Here is a 23,470-nt window from a genome sequence, read left to right as displayed (position 1 = left end):
GCACATGATCATCTGTGTGTGCTCAGCTTTGCAGCCTGACAGCATCATCCAGCTTTTCTCTGCTTTTGGATGGAAAAAAAAAACACAGTACTGTATGAATGTATGTGTGCACTCTTGAGTAACAAGATAGATGGATTATGACAAAGAGAACAGAGTGTGGAAGGAAATGTGTGTGTGTGTGTGTGTGTGTGAGAGAGAGAGAGAGAGAGAGAAGAGAGGAGTGAGCAAGCAAGTGAGAATAACAGTGTGAGGCACAGAGCGGGCGGGCGAGGCTAAAAACAGTATGGCAAGGGAAAGAGAGAGAGAGGGGGTAAAAGCAGGATGTGAGGAGTGAGACAGAGATGGATGAGTGAAGCTCTCTGCCTGAAAAATATGAAGAAAACAACAGAGAGGAAAACACTGAGAGAGAGAGCAAGAGATGAGAACATTTTTCCAGAGGGTCTTGTTATATCGAAACTGTGTGTGTGTGTGTGTGGTGTGTGTGTGTGTGTGGTGTGTGTGTGTTTTGGACTGCAGATCATGCAGTCTGCAGCAGAAAGAAACAATCTCTCTCTCAGCAGCTCTCTGTCCAAATTCAGCCCAAGTTCTAAGAGAAAGCCCAGAAATGCGAATCACAGCATCTCTCCATCAACTGGTGTTCTGACAACTCTCAGTATGGGTTACATAATTAAAACACAACCACGCAGCACCTCCTCTATAACTCACTTCAAATACTGTTGCGTTCAGCACTGCTTCTTCCTCAACCGATGTTATTTTCATGAATGAATTCTCCTGCTGCCACAGTATACTGTATATTTCTTTGTATTACTTTAAAGTTTTCTAGAGGAGTGGAGGTACAGTGTGTAACAGAGGGCTGGAAATAAAAAGAAAGTAGAGGCTAGTCCAGGCAGGCAGACACATGGAGGCAAAAAGCAGTCAGACCATTTTACAGGACAAGTCGTGCATGTGTCTCTGTCATCTATCTGTGAGTGCCTCCGAATGAAAGTGGTAAGGACACATTTAGGATACGATGTAATTCAAAATTAAATGAGCAGGACAATTAGATTTACACTGTTATCGTAGTTAACTTTATTTAAATGAACCTGAATTCATTTCTTCTTTTCTACTGATGTTCCCTCTCTCTCTGCTACCTGTTCTGTTTATATCTACTTAATACGTGAACTAATTCTCAATAACTAAGTACTATAAGTATGTTTTTGCTATGCTAACATTAGCATTGACAGCTGCTTAGCTGTCTGCAAATTCCATGTCAAACTTTACTCCTTTTACTCACCAAGAATGGTGGAAAGCAATGGCAATGTTAACTCTTGTTTTGTGTCTATTTCTATCACTTTTTTCTACTGATGTTAGCATGCTAACCAGCTAGCCCCTACATCTGTATTCAAAATTTGCCCAAATCTCTCTCTTGCCTGTATAGACACATATCACACTGCTTTCCTGTGTGTGCACAGCTGCAAGTGTTTTCTCAGTGTTATCTAGTATTTCTGGAATTGACTTCCTTAAGCAAGAATCACATTTGGCCCAACCTGTTGTGATGTTTTTTCGTCTTGTATTTGTCATTCTTTCTGTACAGTCTGCAGTGAAACGTAGCTGAAAATGAAGATTAAATCAAAAGTCTGCGAGTCAACATGTAAATTATGACTGTAAACAATGTTGTGCAGTCGAGTCTCAGTTGCTGGATGTCGAAGCTCTTGACACCCCAGGACGGCACAAATTGACTCTCATAGGTGTTCAATTTAACCCCTCAGAAGGTGCTAACGCAAACCTGCAGCAAAAAGTGACACTGATACTAACAGTCGATGTGTGTGTGTGTATAAGGAGTCTATAAGTGATTTCTAACACCCAGTTATATACAGATCTTCAACATGAACCTTGAAGCTGTTTGAACAAATGATCAGTGACGTTGTTTCCATGCTGAGAGCAATGGCACTGATACATGACTTGTTGTGTGTCTGTGTGACTTCTTGTTGCAGCCCATCATGACCTTGCCATTCATACACTGCCACGTCATCCCTGGCCCAGTTCCCACAGTCCCTCTGGTGTCCAGCCCCTCTGCTGGTTTTAGGACTCAGCCCTCGTCGCTCCACAGACTCATGTTTACAGTTCACGTGCTGAAAGATGATTTGATATTCCTCCTGTACGTCACTCGCCCCGGGCGCCGCGTTGTCTTTCCTCGGCTCTCCGGGCCGATATCAGATTAGCCCTGTCAGACTGCTGCTTTATCAGCCATGCTGTCTGCCAGCCAAACAAATGACAGCAGCCCTCCGCACCCACTGCCACCTCTCCCTCTGTGACAAACGACACGTCAGTCCATCTCCTATCCATCCCTCATCCATCTCATATTGCTGCCAAGGGGAAGATTGTCAAACGAATGCCCTTACAACGGCCACCAGCCGTGAACACCAGGCGTCCAGGTTGTTGTCTCTGCAGCTCTTTTGGCAGAACAAAAAGTAGACATGATGATTCTGAATAGAAGCACAACATGTCTATAAGGGAGTGCAATGCAACTGCCATCAGCTTTGTTTCTGCTGTTGTTGTTTTTAGTTTTCCTTTTATATATCCACTTCCCCTCCCAACTGCCTATGTCATTTTCCAGAACACTTCTGATTGGATGTTCCTAGTCAATCCACTGGGTTGACAATCAGCTGATCTGAACATTTTTATCAGAATGGTCCATTTGTTTGCTCCAAGTACACCAGCTGTCAAAACACACCAACATGCTACTGAATTTCAGTATTTGTTCAAGCTGTGAAGAGAAGCAGATCTGACACTCATCTGTGTCTGGACATTTTACAACTCATCCAGGAAGCCATCAAAGGAAAACTATGATGCACTTCTTGTTCTATAGCCACACAATTTTTTTGTTCATTAAAAACAGATGTTTATATGGTTAATATGATTGTAATCATTTCTCTACTGTATTCCAGCCCTGTAAACTTTCCTATTCACCCACTACTGAGAATAGACTGATCTGTGGGTTAAGAATTGGACAAAATGCCTGTTTCTGTGGCTGCTGAACAATAAAAACTACTCCATTTGGAGATAAAAGTTGATTAGTGTATTGTGTGCAGAGAGCCATTAGTAATGGAAATCAAGAGACTTCACAGTTAGATTACCTGTCAATAGGCATAAAAGCTCTTTGTCACACTCGGGCTGCCAAGTGCTACTGTTGTAAATGGATGTAGCGTTGTTGAGTTTCACTTCTTCTGCATAAAATTTGGTAAAGCTGCAGTTTAGAATCAGTAAAACAGATTCAGTAAAATCACTGTTGGCTAACTCAATGTTATAAGGGCTTTATTCACTTTAATTTAGAAGTTTGGGCAAAAGTAACATTTTTTACTTTTTTAACTCAGAGTGTTTCAGTTCTCACTCCGGCCTGCTGATGGGGATCAGGGGAATTGTGATGCCCTTTATCCACAGAGCCCAAGGTTATTCATTTAGACCTTACAGTTGTGGAAAAATTCATGACTCTATTTCAGTCTGTTTATTTATTTTTTACTTTTTCATTAGTTCCAAAAAATTGCCTCATGCTTAGGGACTTAAAGGAGTGCTCCACCAGTTTCACACCCTGACCCTACGTCTACTCATCAGGCTGAGCACTATGAATGTCTGCCGCTACTTTGATTTAGATTTTTCCTTCAATCTGTCTCTTATAAATCCTCCTTTTAATACAGACATATTTAAACACATTTAAATCGGTTCAGACCTACTTTACGCTAAGTGTGCTCTAATATCATTGCCATAAAAACAAATGGTAATAACTGAATAGGTTTTAACTTGGTACTGGCTCAACAATAACAACAACAACTTATAAGATGTGATGAGGGCATTTTCACTTTATGACTTCTTTAGTCATAAATGCAGGCGGAGAGAGCTTTTTTCAAAGCTCTGGTTTTTTACCTTCCTCAAACACACATCATGTCTTGCAGCTACGTTACAGTGTGTACTAAGCTGGAAAAAAAAATCACCATTTCATTTCAAATCCAACACATACACACACAAAAAGTGCAGCCGTCCTTCTACAAATGACCCGTAGACTTTTTGATGATTCTTGGTCATTTACTCTCCATGTGTGTCTCTGTAAGTCACCTCTCTGTCTTTTAAACTGTGATGTTTTAAAATAAAAACCCAGATGAACAATGTCAAATTACACACCAAGTGTGTCTTGTCGGACTAAGGTCACCTTCTGCTCTGTAATCTGAGTTTGTATGAAGGCAGTGACCCGACCAGACAAAGGCGACGTTTCCTGTGCTGAGCTCCAATCAGCACTAATGCTTGTCAAGTATTCTCCACCTCTGCCTCCTTCCAGGCAATTAGACAGCAGCCAGAGCATTTACACTAAGTGCTCCAATTACAGCAGAGAGGTGCTGTGGGTGAGATCAATTATGATCCCATGAGGAGGATGACAACTGGCTTTTCTTTTGCAACATCTCACTCTCTACCTTCTCGTCCTGTTTTCTCCTCTCTTACGATGAAACTTTGCCCACACCTGCAGGCAATGTTGGCTCCTCTATGGCACAAAAAGTAAAGATACAGGAAAGGAAACTACTCAGAAAAGAACAAGTAGTAGCAAGGGTGTAGGTTTGATTTTGACACTGGTAGACATAAATGTGGTCTGCAGGGGCCCCCTGGCAGCTGAGGCTTTTTTTGTATTTATGACTGATGTCTGACTGTGAGTTCATGTCATCTAGAGCCTTTATTTATAGATATGGTAGCTAAGACACCCACAAAGGGAGTTTGCCTGTCCTCTGTCTGAGCTACACGGTCGGTCAGTTTTCTTCTGTCACGTGACAAAATGACACACTGATGCAGCCATATGAACAGAGTGGAAAAACATTTATGGCCTAGTTGAATGGTAATGTCGAAATGTCCACACACATGTGGCTTATCTTAAAAAGTGACATGTCTCTAAAGAAACAGCAGCATTTAGAAATGTTTGGTACTGCAGCTCTTCAACCAAAAGGAATGACATCAGCTCTCACTTTCAATCCATGCTCAGCAGACAGAGCAGGAAGTGTTGGCTGCTTGGAGTAACTGATGGGAAGTCTGAAACAGATCCTTCAAATGTGCTTAAATATGACTTTCTAAATGTGAAATACCTGCAAACCTCGACCTTTAACATCAATATTTTTCTCTTTCCCTCTGCTGAGACAGACAGCAGTTCTGATTCTTTATGACAGTTTCCTCCTGTGGGTTTTATAAATTATCCTCCTCCTCCTCCTTCTTGTCGAGGTTCAGATCAAACTCTTATTTGTCGTGTCTTTTCTCATCTCATTTTCTCCCTTTTCGCTCTGTTGAAGTTGAACACAGTGTCATGTTTTTCTTTTTACCTCTCGTGTTTCATGGTTTCTTTCTCTCCTGTCGAGGCTGAGAGGCTTTCGTTTTTCTTTTGTTCTCTTGTTTCCTCTCTTGTCCTCTCTTCTCCTCCTCCCTCTCCCTCGCTTCATTAGCGATGCCGTCCTTCTAGCGGCCCACAAGGACTAAGTTGATGGGAGACAAATCTGAGTGATTAACAATGATTAAGAAACACGCCGGAAAACTGCGATGAAGCCGCGTGGGACTGGCAACCTTGTCTTTAACGGCTTTCTTATCCAAAGAGTTTACAAGCCAAACAGATGGGTTGCCATTTACTTCCAAGTCATGTTCAGGAGAGATTTATCTCTCTGTGTTTCTTGGAAATATACAGAACTGTGCTGGCTCTCCTCAAAAATTCAACTTACCATCTCGTTGTGATTGTAAAGGTCAAAACTAAAGTTGAGGGTGATTCAGGGACAGAGGAGAAGCTTCTCCCTGTTTAACCATTCAGTTGTTTTAGAAGGCAAGTCAATTAAGAAGAAAATGTTTTTCATGATGCAAAGCAAAATGTCTCAGAGGGAAAAGAGTTAGGGGATAAAAGCTGTAATCATAATAATGAAAGGTATGTGAGGCTCCTCAGAAGGAAAAAGTGTGATTCATGAGTTCGCTGAAAAAATAAATGCAACAATGTACGAAGAAAAGAGGTAAAATCATATACTTAGTGAAAATTACTGTTTTCATTAATGTTTGAAACACCTCCCTAATTTATCTGTCAGCATGCAGTTTTGTTTCCTGATTCATTCAGGAACAACATTCAAAGCATAGCACTGTAGTTCTGGCTCTACATCCTGCTACCAAAGATTCTGTAGATGAAGGTCTAAGGCAGTTGGAACAACATTTCTCTTTGTCACACACACACAATTTTAAACCTCTCTGTACTTAATTACTGGACTTGTGGATTTCACATAACCACTCCATCAGTCTTCATTCAGCTCAAGACCTGACAACAATAAAAATGTATAATCAGAGCTAAAATACAACCACGCAAGCAATTTACAATGACCCATGGCCTAACAACAACTCAACCTCCAAAGGCTGAGTTGGTCTTGGTCTTTCTTTCTGATTTACAAACTCAGAAAACATGGCCTTCATCAGCAGGTTGAAATAACAACAGTGTGATAGGGAATCCAATCAGTGGTGTCACCCAATAATGAGGCCCAGCTCACATTATAATGAAAACCTTCCACCATTTTTACTTAAATATCTCAGTCCTCAGTGTTGCTTTGACTCTTGAAGAATCAACCTGATCAGTCGCTATTTATGAGTCACACTTCCACAAAATGTATCTTAAAGACATAGGAATAATGCCATCAAATAATGCAATGGGTCACGTCACCACCTCTTGACTGTATCCAAATGAAATGTAGCAGTGAAGTCCAGAGAGCTGATGAGTGTCCAAGTGCACTTTCTACAGCCACAGACTTCACCAGATGTTGTTCTTGCTGTTACTCATAATTCATCCATAATTCATGTAGTTAGTGTATACAGTAAACAGTGAGGCTGATATCATCCTCAGGTAAGATTACTAACAGTACACTGGGTTACATGCATGCATCATTCCCTGTGATTACCTGCCAAGGTACAGTACCAGTCCAGTTAGACAGACCTTCTCATTCAATGGTTTTTCCTTATTTTAATTATTTTCTACATTGTAGATTAATATTGAAAACATCAAAACTATGAAGGAACACATATAGAATTATGTAGTAAACAAGCGGCACACCTGTTAACTGAAAACCATTCCAGGTGACAGTGCCTCATCAATCTGACTGAGAGAATGCCAAGAGTGTACAAAGCTGTCACCAAAGTAAAAGGTGGCTACTGGCTACTGAGGAATCTAAAATATGGTGATAAGATTGGTGTTCACATCTGTGAGGATCTCATCTGGTCACCCAACACACAGCACATCATTAAGAAGTCACAGCAGAGATTGTACTTTCCGAGGAGCTGTGGAAATTTGGTACATCAGCCAGGATCCTCAGCAACTTCTACAGGAGTACAACTGAGAGCATCCTGACCAGTCCCATCAGAGTGTGGTATGGGAACTGCTCTGTTAAGGACAGGAAGTGTGAACACGACTGTACAGTCCATCTCTAGGTCCGCTTTCCCCTCACCACAGGACATTTACCAGACCAGAGTCATCAGGAGAGCCCACAACATCATCAGAGACAGCACACATCCACAACACACAATCCTCACACTTCTACCATCAGGAAAACATTACAGGAGTGTGAAATCACAGAGACTTATGAACAGTCTCTTTCCACAAGCAACCTCTCTCTACACTCTCTACACTAAACTGACTGAGCCCTGGATGGCTTACTGCTGCTATTTCTCATTTGCACTTATATATATATGTTGCATATGTTCTGTTTTTAGTATTTTAGCACTTTAGTGTATTAGCACCTCTGTAACACAGCACATGCAAAGTAAGAATTTCATTGTCCAGTGATTATCTTTTACTGTGCATATGACAATAACTAATAATTGATAAATTGATAAAACATATTCTGGTTTGTTTAGCACTTTTTTGTTTACTTCATAATTCCATATGTGTTCCTTCATAGTTTTGATGACTTCAGTATTAATCTACAATGTAAAACTTTATGAAAAATAAAGAAAAACCATTGAATGACAGGATGAGGCAGTTTGAACTCTGCAAAGAAATGATGGTCTGTGCTACTCAAAATGAAAACTAATACAGAATACAATGAATAGCTACTGAGAAACACAGACCATATAGTACCAAACACTGAGTAAGACTTCATAAACATCTAAAGTGTTATAACTTTAAGCCTCGATGTGATGACAGTGAGGACCTGGGATATTACACAGTCCACAGTGCTGACGCCTGAGAGGGTCCTGCTTGTGATTTCTGAGAGTGGAAATCTGTGCTCAGTGTCCCTTTTTATCAGTAAGGCGTCAGATGGTGACTCAGTCTTCATAACACAGCTATAAACTCAATATGTTGAGATATATGTTCGTGCCTTGCAACTCAGCCAACAGGAACGATGGACAGAGCTGCGTCGATATGACTCAGCAGGTCGTAAAAAACATGGACTGTTCCTTTAACTGGGTGAATGAACAAGACTCAGTGAACGTGTAGTGTGTTTGTGTGTGTGTGTGAGTGTGTGTGTGTGTGAAGGAGGGGTGGGGGTGTTTGTGTTTATTGAGGTCATTTTCAATTTGCTGTTGGAAGGTTTCTGCCCCTAGGCCATGTAAAACACACACACACACACACAGAAATGGATCTGAACTGTGTGTGTGTGTGTAGGCGTCACCCATCACTGCTCAGCAGCCTGATAGGATCCTGTCAGTCAATCTGTCTCCCCCTGGAACCAAGAGCTTTGTCCAGCCTCCCAATCTAAACTTCACTCCTCCAGTGATTGTGATTTATACTCTCTCTCTCTCTGCCTCTCTCTCTCTCTATCTGTCTCAGACATCAGAAAGCAGGGAGCGGGGGATAAAGGAAGTTAGGACAGGGGGAAGGATTGAGAAAGGGAGGAGAAAAAGACAGGGGAGCAAAAGACAAGAGAACAAGTAGGGGAGATTTAACAGGATACCAAAACGGAGAGTAATAAAGTAAGAGAGGAAGGGGAAATGAGGTCAAAGGTAGTGAGACAGGAGGAATGTAAGAGACAGAAGAAATTAAGAGAGGAGAAGACAGGAGAGGGAGGAAGGAAAACAGGGAGAAGAAGGAGAGGAAAAGGGGCTGGGAGGGAGGAAAAGAGAGGAGAAAATGAGGAGTGGTGAGGTGAGAGTGGAGGAAAAGAAAATAAGGAAGAAGGAAGGAAGGACGGAGAAAGAAAGAGAGGGATAAAGGGAAGAGAAAAGGCAGAGTCTGAAATCATCAATGACACATTAAAACTGTTGCACACACACACTCACAGCAACATGGCAGCTTCAGGTGTGAATGTTAAGAGTGTGAGTGTGTGAGTGTGTGTGTGTGTGTGTGTGTGTGTGTGTGTGGGTGGGTGGCTGGTGTTAATTTCCCTGCTTGGATTTACACTCACTCGATAATGACTCACACAGTCAACTGATGGCTGACTGCAATTCATGCAGAGACACTGACAGAGACAGAAACAAGGATACAAGTCCAAAATGCCGTTCCTGTGAGTCTGTGATCGTTTGTTCTGGCTATGAAAATAACACGTTCCTGCTGCACTGGTGGGCCATGAGGGTTAGCCTCTCTGTGGTGGCCACTTCAGGACATTTAAGACTAAGTTCATCAGAATGAATTACAAACTGTCAAGGTTGGTTAATCTGCACAGATGACCTGTGGGCTTGTTTTTATAGGACAGTTTCCTTATACATGTAGCTGCCTGACACATGTCTCCACAAACAATTCAACTTTCAAGGGCTGCAGCTGAGATACCACATGGAGATGTGTGATCGGTCACTTTTCTCTTTCAGTTTAGTTAGACTAGAGAGGTTGATGAAAGTGAAGATAACATAGAGCCAGCTGAGGACAGACTCGCTAATCTGCTACTTTTCCTTGATGCACATTGCACAAAGTCATCTCTAGACAAAGTGAATACAGCAGCTACTCATTAATTATGCAGTAGTGTGGTGCTGTTGCGCTGTATTATGTACAGGGCGCTGTACATCCTGGAGGAATTCTGAGCAAAGTGACTTTTATTTTGAAGGATGCAGGTTAGCATTTATGCTATCACCTTTAGGTTAGGCTAGATTCTTTAAGTGCTGTGACCTGATACTTTCCTGAGAAGGGAAGTGCTGGAGGTTATCACTGGAAGTAGTGCAGGTATTTTATTTTTCAAACTTCACTTGTTGCACATTTTGCTGGCTTAACTTCCAGCAAAACAGAACCCAGAGAATGTCCTTTTTCTTCATAACTGTGGTTGCTTTTGCTGTGAGCTTCTTTCTACATGAACATGACCCAGAGTTAGACTCACTACAATTAGGTAATAAGTAAAGATACTGAAAGACTGTAAGCATGGTAACTCTACAGAATGTAATTAAAACAAGGTCTGATTCTGTGTGACGCATCAATCTAAAGTTACTGTAGAGCTATAGACAGATCTAATGCTTAATCATGAATCAAAAAGCTGGGTATGTGTGGCAGGGGTGCCAATAATCCCTTTGGTCAAGTACAAATTAAGCTTTTACATGTACGCATGCTAACACTAGCATGAACATCCTGAAAAGTTAGCAAGTTGAGCAGCACCCAGTATCACTGCTGCCAACAAAACTGAGACTCCCTCTGTCATCCTCTGAAAATCTTTGGCAAGAAAAGCAAAGAGAGTAAGACTGATTGACTGAATGACACACTGTAACTCTGTTTGTTACATTCTCAGTAGTTATGATCAGGACAAGACTGAAATTAGGTCAGTGTGTAAATATATGTAATCTACAAACTATAGGAAAATTGGAAATCCTGATTGGTTCATGAAAACAATAAAAACTATAGGATAAAGTTGAAGTAAGGCCTCAGCCAGGCTGGAAGCAAAAGGTGCAACAGAAAGTAACAAGGAGTTCTGGCAGGAAGATTCATAGCTACTGTGTTTTGTTGTCATGGATGTGTGTGTGTGTGTGTGTACTGACACTGAGACATTCATTAGCACCAGCACATGACGGTGTAGGAGGGTGCAACCGAGCTGAATGAAACTTGCACTCTTCAATAATGTCATGGCAACGTGTTAAAAGCCTTGCCAAGTTCTCTCTCTCTCTCTCTCTCTCTTACACACACACACACACCACACACACACACACACACAAACGCACAGGAGCTATTTATGTCCCTGTGCCAAAGACTCCCACTTTTTATGGACACTCACACATGGGCATTACCACCATTAAGGGCAGACAAACGACCAAATGATAATATTTCTGGAGGGGATTTTCATTCATCTTAGAAGAGAAAAAAACAACAACAAAGAACATCACAGTCTATACAGTGAGACAATAGAGACAACAGAGGCCATGTTTACATTTACATTGTGGTGAGGCCATTATGGGTGATTATGGGCAAGTCAGTTTTATGGCAACAGTTTTTTCGCAAATTTTTCGCATTTTTCATCAGTGAGCACATTGAAATAGCAGAAATAGCTTCCTTAATTAACTCACACTACTTGTATTTACTTCTTTAAACCAAATCACCATCAAATAACCACCATCTGGTTCTTATTATACATTTCTGCACTGAAATTTCGGTGTGATGTCTTAGACAGCGCTCTCAACCACCATCATCAAAACACCACATAATCTGAAGCTGAAGCTGTTCTGGAGGGACAACACTTCACTAACACCTTTTACTCTGGCTTTCCTGTCATTTGTAGCCCATCTGTAGACACACTTGCTGAATCTACATATTTTCTTTTGAAATGTTTTAAGCAATTTTCAGTTCCATTGGTGAGCTCTCAGAGCCACCAAGGCCTTCTCTGCTGACCTAAACACTGTCACAATCACTGAATTATACTTTTATATGTGTTTTTTTTTCATTAATACTATATGTATTAAATTGTTCCCAACAGTCTTTTCTCTTCATCTCATAGCTTTCTTCTTGGTTACGCTGCTTCCAATACAGTCTGTTTATGTTAGAGCTTTTATCCAATCAGATTTCAGTCCTGTGTTGCCAAGTTAAAAGCAATCTGCCTAGATGCCTTCAGAATCAACAATGCAGGGGCCATCTGTCATTTGATTGGATGATCAGAGCGACCAGTCCAAGCTAAAACATGTTGGTATAGATTTAATAGCTGTTTTTTTTATTCAGGTGAAGGCCTAGGTGAGAAATGCACAGCCTGCCACTGTTAAGTTCATATCCCCATTCTCTATAAGTGTACGATTTAGCTTTTTAGCTATGCTAATGGAATGGAAATACGGATGACGACACTGGTGGATCCATCCTTTTGCTCCAAACACCTCAGTAAATGCAACTGCAATGAACTGCAATAACTAACAATAACTTAGTAACTAGTGATACCTTAGCTTTTCATCTAACGCCATTATCAGGTCAGTTTCTTCATTTGTCCAACACTTTGGTTTATGACCAAGCTGCTGCAAATGCAATAGACCTCACTTCCTTTTCTATCCTCTGTCCCACTGGCTTCTGTAACTCAATACAATCTGCATTCAGCATTTCTTCCATCCATCTTTGTCAAAATAAAAAAAGAAAAGAAAAGAAAAGAAAAGAAAAATAATCTGCTCCACTACAGCAGCTCCTACAATAAACTGAAACCTTAAACAAAGTGAAACAACAATTACTTTATGAGCACAGGAAAAAAAACTAAACAAAACTGAAGCTCTTTTATTCATCATCATAACTTGTTCTCATCTGTATCCATATAAACTGTAATCTCAGCTGTGATCCCTCGACTCGCACATGGACCCACCTCTTCTGTCGAGTGGTGATGTTCAACCCACAAATGTCTAAAGCTTGTGGGAAACTGTGTTTGTTAAAAGAGGCCAAAATCATAAAAACTGAACAAACCCTGATATGAAATCATTTTTCGAAAAAGCAACATATAAGCGTTGCGGTTCTTAAGCACAGCCTTACAGAGCTGCTAGCATGGCTGGAGACTCTTAGTCTTGTTATTACATTTTCTCTGTACAGGCGGAGAAAATTCTGACCGCTGATGACTCCATCTGAACAGAGAAATATAGCAAGTGAGAGAGCGGTTGACTGACAACTGGAGACATTCATAACACACACCCGCTCATTGTCAGCTCTCAGATAAGAAGCTTCCTGCTGCAACCGTCGTGACTCACTAATTTCTTCTTCTCTTTGTCTCCCTCTCTCTTCACACGCAGAGGTCAGTGTATAGGAGGCTGTTGAACCCCAACCAACCACTGACAATCCCTTTAAATACATGGCAGCAATTACAAAGTCTGTCTTCCCTCCTGTCATTACTGCAAGGACTGACATGTGACCTCTGTGTGTGACAAACGTAGGTGGTGTTAAATTTGCACATCAACTCGTGACGTGTAGATGGAAAAAAAAAAAAATACTGTGTATAGGAATGTGTAATTAACAAAAGCGTTTGTGCTCTGAAGCTGACAAAAACAACTCCACACGCAAGGTAGAATGAGACTAAAAGCTATACATGTACATTTGAATGACATGAATACCATTTATCTGACCATCCAGGCTGCAAGTACACCATCTGTTTTCACACAGATTTAATCAATCTTAATGAATGTGTTTTAGGCATATGGAAGACTTGACAAAGGGGGAAAAAAGTGCAAATGAAATTAAACGTGTTGATTGTAGCTGTGGGCAGAAATGTCTGATACCAGATAACAGCTGCATGGCAGCAGGTCTGCTAATGAAAAACTAAAACTAAATAAACTAATGAGTGGGTTTGGATGACGGATGCTTTTTCTTCTACTACTTTTTCCAACATAATAACAATCACTGGCTGTCAATTGTAGTTCATTTATTTCTTATCTATTCCTGTCATGCTGCATTGTCAAATTAGGAAATAAACCTTTAACAGCAAGCTCTGTGTTGTTGTTGTGTGTGTTGGACATGTGACGGTTTGCTGGAGCATGTGTTAACATCTGTACACTGCACACCCTCTCTCTATCTGTGTGTGTGTGTGTGTGTGTGTAGTCAGGTTAATTAAGATATGAAAACAATCATGTCTGTCCCTGGAAGATGGATGAAGAGAGAGAGCTGCATTAATACTTAAAGCTGCTGCCATGGCAACGCAGCTTGACTGGCAAGCTGAACGTAAATGAGAAGCCTGCTACACACACATACAAATGCACACACACCCACGTACACTCCTACTAGTTAGAGATTTGTGAGGTAAGGCCAGGAGGCCAATGCGAGCTAGGGCTAGTGGTGTCTGTGTGTGTATTTGTGTGTGTGTGTGAGATCAGAGGTCACCCTGTACAGCGGAGTCACACACACTATTGCACAGCAGTTAAATAAGTCATTAAGTGTGCACAAACACCCTAGGACTCAAGTCCCTGTACACAGAAAAGCTTTTTGTCTGCTGCTCTCATCAAGGGAAATCTCTCTCTCTTTAACACACACATACACACGCACTAAGGTCACAATAACACACAAACTCTTTTGTAGTGTTGTCTACTGCCCACTGTCTACTGGAAAGAAAAATCACTTAAATTACATGTTAGGAAACAATTTTTAAAGGTGGATTTAATACTTATTCACTGTCTCTCTGCCCAAAATGACTATAATTGATGCATAGGGGCTCAAAAGTATTGCTAAGCATTGTGTTGTATTTGTCTTTTATTATTAATGTCATGATATCTCAGGCATCATGAACTACTTTGGTGCACTCTCTCTTGCGATTAATAACAATAATTTGTTTGGTAAAAATCAGCAGCTGTCAAAGTCATACACCTCTCAATTAGGTCTGCCTCTGTTTATCTAAGACATTTGCACAGTACGCCCAGTATAGACAGACAGTGTCACAGATCATGTAAATAATTAAAAGCATTGACTCACGCTCAAACATATACATACATCACTGTGATCCATGGACAGAAGTCAGGGTGAAAAATGAAACTGTTAATAAATACTGAGCGAAATTGAGCATCCCCTTGGACGGGCTTCTGTTGTGTGTGTGTGTGTGTGGTGTGTGTGTGTGTGTGTGTGTGTGTGTGCATGTGGACCAACCAGCTCCATCTGTCACTCCAGGTGGCCACTCACACCTGGGCACACATGCGCACACACACAAAGACAAACACACACACACACACACACACACACACACACACACACACACACACACACACACACGCATAGACACATGCACCAAAAGCTTGCAAATGATCAGTGATCCAGTTTGTGTTCAGCACTGAGAGCATGGACACAGCCTGGACAAACAGAGAGACAGATTTTTGTCACTTTACACACAGCATGTACCCTATGTACACCCACTTCTTCCCTTTACACACTCAGTTGTTCCTTAAGGATGCACACTTGCTCCATACAGACTCACTCGTTACCCTTAACACAACATATCCCCTATGTACATTCACTTGTTCCCTTTTTACATTTACATGTTCTTTTTACATGACTACTTGTTCCCTATCTATGTTCACTTGTTCCCTTAGCACACTCAGTTGTTACTTATGTACACTTGCTGGTTTCCATTTTCTTATTCCTAATGTTCACTTACTTTCTTGCTCCGTTCATTTGTTTTCCTTATAGAAGTGATCAACATGAAGACATATGGTGCAGCACCAGGCAAGGGGGGAAACTAGACTCAGACAACTTGTTCCCTTTATACTTATTCCCTCAGTTGTGCCTCTAACACACCATCGTATCCACTATGATGTACATGCAAGGTTCCCTATTAAGGCAACACATACTCACTCCCTAAGAACATGTGTACTCATTTGTTTGCCAGACACCTTCTTCCCTAGATGTGCTCATTAGTGTAATGTATTGATATACATACACTCATGTATTACTTATACACTGTACACAATGTAAAAAAAATCTATACACACACGTGTACAATAATTCACTCTCTTGTAGATGCACACTGATGTGCAACCTAATTATTTACAACTTATTGTACATGTGGCTTATTCCATATGTGTGTAAATATAAATGTTCCCTGCAGGAATTTATACCCAGACATTCTCATCTGCCCACGGCACACACGTGGAGAACCACGTCTTTGCTGAACATTAGCCAATAAAATGAATGTAGGACTGACCTGTTGGATGAATGTGTGCGCTCCATGGGGGCTGAGCAGCAGGATGGCTCTGCGCAGTGTGTCTCTGTACCGGTTGAGCTCCTCTGTCCTCATGGTGGTGAAGAGGTTGGTGAAGACTTTGCTGATGTTCCTGTCCACTCTCTGCAACGCGACGTCCACGCCTTGACGGGACGTCTGATCCAGAAAACCCTGCAGGCCACGGATATCTGAAGCGACAGAAAGAATAAAAGAGGGTCAAATATAAACCATTTGGAAAGTGCTATCAACTACAGAGACATAGGAACAACAGTCTATAAATCCTTCTCCATTATGAAAGTCTGCAGACACAACAATCCGATATAATGTCTGGTTTAGACCCTGACAAATGTAAATATTGGTTAATACAAATTAAGACAGAAAAGATTTTCTGTGAGGAAATGGGTTTAATCTTGACAAAGGGGTGGACATTTTTGACTTTTAAATCTTTCAAAATTCCAAACAGCTCTCAGAAGCACTGTAGCATTCACTGCTGTGAAATGAACCTCTGCATGTTCACAGCCAGATCACTCTTCGCTCCTCTCAGCCTATGACACTGAATTATCAGGAAAAAAGCCTTTGACCTGACAGTTAATATGCAGAGACACTCACTACAGAGTGAACAGAAAAAAACGTTCTCTTGATAAACAAAGGCTAAAAAGTGATTGCGTGTCTTTTTCAGAGCTGGTCATGCGGTGCTTTAAGGTGTGTTGGTGTGTTGGTGACCAATCAAAATTCAGCTAAGACAGACATTTGAGCCCGACAAACAACTGTGACAGCGTCATGGAACTGAGTCAAGTGAAGAATTCTTCTGTTAAACTGACTCAGACTCTTCTTTTCAAAGAAAGTTCTACAAGGCTGCCAAGCTAAATGAAGACACCATCCGTTACATCACCCCAACCCACAAGTCCTTTCCTTGTACTAAGCACTTGTGTTTTTTAAGTCTGTGCTGTATGATCCAACAGGCGCATTTGGGACTCTGCAGGTATCAAAGGAAAGAAATAATCTCTGACTGTAACCGAGCCAGCATGTTCTCCACTGAACTGACAGACAATCATCTCCATACCCACAGAGTTTTCATTGAAACAGAAAGCACTAACCTGTATCAAAACATATGTTCCATGGCTCTACAGCCTAATTTTAGTCTTATGCAGACTGAGGGAGGAGTTGGCTGGATGAAAGGAGACACTCAAGAAAGATGACGACACTGGTTATTTGTTCAAGCAGCTAAAAATGTTCTTTGGTTGTTATGCGTTAGGCTAATGAAGTGCATAACTTTGATATGAAACACATAACTCTGACACCTGGGGTAACAGATTTGAGTCTGGTATCCTACCACAAGTCAACACTGTTTCCTTCAATCATTCAGATCCTGTTTTCTGGAACAGATACTCTCGGATGCTGCGCAGCATTTGTCTGATGGTTTAAGCAACAGAGCCAGTGGTGAAACCTCTGCAAGCGAAACACAAGGTGTAACAAACCATAGGTTATTTAAAACCACTACTGTAAAGACGTCAGGGTACTCGGGAGACATTTTCTGATTTTCTGGGGGAAAAAAAAGGCAGGTGTCAGATTTTGATTGCTCCCAACAAGTTCTACCAGCTTTCCTGCTAATGACAACTGTCAGACTGGCAGCAGATTTCTCAGTCACTGAGGAGCTGACTTGATTACTTGAAGTGAGCTGATGCACTCCCTCACTCTTGTCAATTACTGTTCAAAGCCCAGCTGATTCAAAAGTCTTTGTAGAAGTTGCTTTCATCTTTGCTGATGTTTGGGTGTCCTGTGAGGATATATCCGTGACCCACAAAAACCAACCAAACAGCAAGGCAAACACAACCCTTCAGAAGGGAAAATAAGAGCTGTGATGCAGACATTTGCGGAGGCTGCCATCTCAGCTGACTTGGCAAGGACTGAGACCATCATCTCTAGTCCTGCACCGGCCTTGGCTGTGCCACTGAAACAGACAGGATCTATCCATTTGAGAATATCATTTAGATTGCTTGCAGACTCTTCTCCAAACTTGCAGAGAAGTTTCCTTCTCTGACATTCAGACAAGGCAGCTGTGTTGCGTTATGCTCTGTTATAGCTGGTGACAGGTTGTTTGGCCTGAACATCTCTCTCCCCCCCCCCCTCCATCCTTCTCTGTCTATTAGCACTGACAGTTGGCTTGTACAAAGTCCTGACTGACTCCAACTGCCACTCTCTACTCCTACACTCCTTTTTTACTCCAGCTGTTTCATCTCACTATCCCCATCTTTCCAGATTTTTTTCTCATTCAATTTTTCCCCATGTCATTGTTTTCGCTCTGCATCACATTTTCTGTGTATCCAGCCGTCTGTCAGTCAGTCTTATCCTCCCACATCTCTAGTAAATTTGAGGGGAAAGAACATTCACTCAAATGGAACAATTGGGTAACTATGATGCAATTTGAAATTCAGAGCTCTGTGATTCACAGTTTCCCACTGATTTCAAAGGCACCGCTTGAGGCTAAGCTCTGTGGGAGGCATTAGTAGCTGTCTACCTGCATTAGCAGCTGTCCATGAATCACCTGTCAACCTATCAATCTTTAATTCCTTCTCCTCGAACATGTGACAAAAAATGAAAGCACTGAAATCTACAGACTGCACACCATCTCCTTTGTTAACTCTTTTACCCCTCACTTTGAGCAAGGCAACATTACATAAGTATTTATGTGGCATACTTTTAAACATTCTGGCCAGAGGTTTGTGACTGAATGTTGAAAACCTCAGCCACAATGGCAGCTTGTTTGCCACAGTGCCTTGGCAGGTGTTTTTAAAGGTTCGAGCTTGGCAAAAAGGTGTCGCACAGGACTCATTTAAGACTGAGATAAAGCTCACCAATCTGATGTCCAATCATGTCATATTAAGGAGGTTAAAAAGGTTCAAACTGACATTCTGATATAACATTCACACTCCTGCAAAAATGATGGATGTGGTGTCATGTTTGTGAGCTCGTTTCACCTTTTTATTGGTATGCAGTATAAAAATGTCACAGGCTGATCAGGTAATGCGATGACTCGTAAAGGATTTGCTGAGGTGCAGTTACACAGTGTTGACATTGTAAACCAGGACAAGTACAACATCAGTGTGGGGAGCATCGTGAACCATAATAAAGGAGCTACTGTTAGTGTCTCTCCATCATTCATACAGATGGATAGAATCATATTCACTGAAAATGCTACAGAAGTCAGTTTTAACCCTGAATTTGATATTTGTATTGGATCAAATATTAAACAAAAAACCTGAGAGTACTTCTTGTAGTGCTGAACCAGCTGAGAATCAACAACAAATCTGCAGTTTCAGTCTCAGTGTTCCTGTCACTAGCCCTCTCCAGAAATCTGCTGGAAAAAAATAATCCCTCCTTCTCTCGAGCTCAGACACTGGAACAACATAAGTGGAAGGACTTGAAAGCAATTTGTCGAGCTCCTCGCCAGCCACAATTTCTCATCAATTTCTCCAGAGCCACTTTGAGCAAGGCACTGTGGGGGGACACACTCTTGTAGCGGCAGAAAATCCAGCACTTATCTTTAGCCATCGGAGTCACACCAATCTCTCCCCTGCAGTTGGTCGAAATTGGCAGGTAGACCACTGGCCACAGAAAATGTGTCAGATTTAATTTAGATTCAACATGGGAATATGTACAGCAAATATTCAGAGGCCAGTTTGCCTGTGATTCCCAACATTTGCACTGTGTGGCTGTGTAGCAAATATGCCTGATATTTGCCAGTATTGTCATATATTAATTCAAATGTGAATTATGTGTTTTGCTGTGATTATTTTAGCAGTTAATGTCAGTATTCTTCCAGCTGGCAAACTTGTGCCATACACACAATCCTCACACTATAAACCAAACCAGTGCATTAGCATATTTACAACACATAATATAAACTGCTCCACACTTTCCAAAGCGTACCATAGTTTTTTATTTTAAATTTTTTTGAAATCACTGGTTTGAATTTATTCTACTATCCTGTAAAATCTGACTGACAAACATTTGAACATGACCTGACTCAACTTACTCCATCACACCTAATATCATGCCTGCTTTTACTGTTGAAGTTAGACTCATTTTGTGTGTTGATGCAGGTTTAGTACCATATTACTGGCAAAAAGTAACAACAAAAATGACATCCACTGTGATGGATTATCTTTCTATCTAGCATCTCTCTGGGCACCACAGATATCTGTGCAAATGTCAAGGCAATCAATCCCATAGTTGTTGAAATGCTTCTGTGTAATTGTGTAGCTGCTATTTGGCTAAAAACGGCACTGACTGTCAAACACAGATGGAATTGTTACTCTCTTTTTGACTGCTAATTGAACAGGTCTAAGGTCAAAAGACACCGTGTTGCATCATTACTGGAAAAAAACCCACCTTTGAACATCATTAAGAAAGTGCCTTTATCTCATAAGTTTCATAAAATATTTTCATGCACAAGAAGTCTGGAGCTTATTCAGGCATTCACTGGACAGAGGCAGTAGGAAATCCTCCCCCCCCAGCCTAGTATGCTGACATTATTATAATTTATTATAATTATAAATTAATATTGACAGTTTGCAGAGCCTAATTATTTGAATGTGAAAGGAAAAATATATGACTCAAACTCAAGCACTGCACACCTGAACGGCTGTCAGATGATGTTACTATGAAAACGACAGGAACTTTAATTGGTTTGATATAACTTGACCTGTTTTATTGGTTATACTGCCAGTGCTGTCACGGCTAAATCTAATTTTAATTCTAAGTTGCTCCCGACAATGGCGTCAGCTGAATGACTAATTAGAGTTAAATGTAAAAGTAGACTTTCAGCTCTGATTTCACAACAAGTGAATTTGATTTTCACAAAACAACTGGATAAATAACTAAACAAAAGAGTTTTGATATGATTGAGCTCTTCTCAATCAAATTCAGGGGACTCCAGTTACAGTCGGTGTCTGATTCCCCATATTTGGAGCATTTGATTTGCATTGCAGAGGCAAGGAGAGCTAAAAAGCTGCCGCACCATTTGACAGTTTTGGTTCAGGCTGCTCGACACTGTCCTGCCCTACAAAGCCAAAGACCCTGAATCTGTCAGAGCAGGGAATGTTTGCCTGTGAAATGTGGACCATAAAACTTTGAAACCCCATTTTTTTTTCTTAATACTTTGTCAATCTGTTTGTGTACCTGGATGTTCCTGAACATTGTGCATTAAATCAAAAATAATAATAGCAATAATTACAAACAAATTAAGTATTATCATTACTATCATTGTATGAGTAGACCTGTGAGTCTCATACAGAAAAAAAAGAGAGCAGAGGCTGTCAGGTCACTGTCCAGCCTCTGTAACCACAGCAGCTCCAGGCTTGTGCTTTTAAGCTTTACCTGCCCTCGATCAGATGGTTCATAGAAAGTGACATTTTCCTTCTGTTGCACTTAGTATAAGTCACCCTGAATAAAGCTCTCTGCTAAATGTTTAAACTCTGACTCAGAGAGGAAGCCAGGTTGCAGCCTCTAGGTATCGTTTCTTGTGCCTGGCTTCTGTTTCCATTTCTGGTCTGGAATGCCACTTTGGTTATGATTCACAAATCCAATAAAAAAAAAAAAAAAAAAAAAAAAAAAAAGAAAAAGAAAGAAAGCTAAACCTGAGTGGGACAAGGGTTTGCAAGAGATTGAGGCCATAAATACCTTTAAAAGTTCAGAAAATGTCAGTGTGGTAATAATTGATTCAAAGTATCCCTCTCTGCATTTCACTGCTCTAACATGCTTTATTTTGGACTTGCCAGCAGGGGACACAAAATTGCAGCAGTTAGAGGGAAACTGAAGGCCAGTGAAGCAGTGAACAGACTGATAATATTTAGTCTTCTTTAGTGATTAATGCCCGCTGAAACAGACTGAGATGGACTAAAAATTACAACCTATGGAGAGGACGAGTTTAAAACCTATCAAATTTAAAAGGGGATCTTGAATATGAACAAAAAAAGAACTGCTAGGATTTGTTGTTCTGCAGTGATTAGATTTTTTCTGAATAAGTTTTGGTCTGTTTTAACAATAATTCTAATTCTCAGCCTTTTTAACTGTTACTTCTACATTATATGAAACACATGGAAAACAAGCTGAAGTGTTGCAGTGAACAATTTGTAGAAAGAAATTATTCTTAGACAAACAGTGCAAACCAACAAGAAATGATCCAAACTCAAACCTACCAAAACGACAGAAACTTTTGCAATTATTTCAATCAGACACTCTGCCTGGGTCGACTCCTGACCCGCAGGCTGAGCAGGTCCAGGCCAGAAAAACTCAATGGCTAATTGCAGATAGTTTCTGGATAGCAGAAAATAAAATTATGATTAAGAGTGCCACACATTAACGGCCATATTAGCTCATTTTCCATTTTCCTCCTCTGGGGTGCATAGAGAGGCATAACAGCTCAGGAAATAAAGAAGAGAGCAGGTTTGGCTGATTATTTTAGTCATTCTCAGACATGTTCCTCCCTTCCAATCAGCTGTTTCTTTCTCTCTTTTCTCAGCTTTCCTTCCTCCACTTCTGCTGCCCTCATTAGCTCACTGTGAGTCATCACAAGGCACTCACACCAGGACAAAAGACACCACACACACACACACACACACACAAAACCAAGTTTGTATAGCTTTCCAAAACACCCTCACATTTTTAGAAATGTCCTCTAATGTTCTTACTATCTCAAAATGGAAGAGGAATGTTTTAGTCTATATTTGTTTACTATTTGTCAAAGTGACGCCATTAAAAAGAGGCGAATGAGCAAGTAGCAGCTCCTGTCTGCAGTGTATCCATGGATGGATTACTATGATACTGAGGACCACTTAAAAATAAGATTCTCAGCAAAGTTCTGGAATCACATGCATCTTTTTGTGCAATTTCTAAATGGATTAATGGACATTAACTCACAATGGTCATTAGATACGATGTATCTTTGAAAACTGTAAGTCACTCTGAATCTACAAATGTATCTGTCATGTTTATCTGTTTGGGTTCGGTTGAATTATGACTCCAAAAAGAGGTGTTATCTCTGATGCACTGCACTCTAAGGGTTTTAAATTGCCTCCATGCTTGTGCTGCAACTGCTAACATCCTTAACAACAACAACTAACTTTCTGTTGTTGTTTTCAGAACACTGGCGTAGACCTCTCCCTTTCACCTCACACAGTATGTTTGCCTCTGGTCTCTCCCTCCAAATCTGTAGCTATTAGAGCTCAGTCTACTTTATTCTGTTTCTGAAACAGCTGCAAACGCACTTTGAAAAAATTGCCCCATACCATCTGATTTGTCTGCACTTAAGTTTCTCTGTGTTCGACTTTTCTCAGCAATATCAGTTGTAGTTCTTCAATCTTTTTTTTAGGTTCGACACTTAAAGCAAGTCCCCCCCTGTGAGTCTCAACAAGGGTATGCCTGTAAATATTGATTAGAGG

The 23,470-nt window shown here is 40.8% G+C and overlaps 1 protein-coding gene across 1 annotated transcript in view; it reads right to left on the bottom strand.

Moving 5' to 3' along the window:
- Nucleotides 1–23,470, bottom strand: part of grid1b (glutamate receptor, ionotropic, delta 1b) — a 486,702-nt gene that overhangs the window by 150,450 nt on the left and 312,782 nt on the right. The window contains 1 exon segment of the mRNA XM_018666587.2: nucleotides 16,011–16,216. Within this exon segment, the coding sequence (XP_018522103.1) occupies nucleotides 16,011–16,216 (206 nt within the window).

The sequence above is a fragment of the Lates calcarifer genome, linkage group LG23 (genome assembly GCF_001640805.2).
Source record: "Lates calcarifer isolate ASB-BC8 linkage group LG23, TLL_Latcal_v3, whole genome shotgun sequence".
Taxonomy (NCBI): domain Eukaryota; kingdom Metazoa; phylum Chordata; class Actinopteri; family Centropomidae; genus Lates; species Lates calcarifer.
Note: the sequence above shows the minus strand (reverse complement) of the source record. Positions and strands in the feature narration are given on the sequence as shown.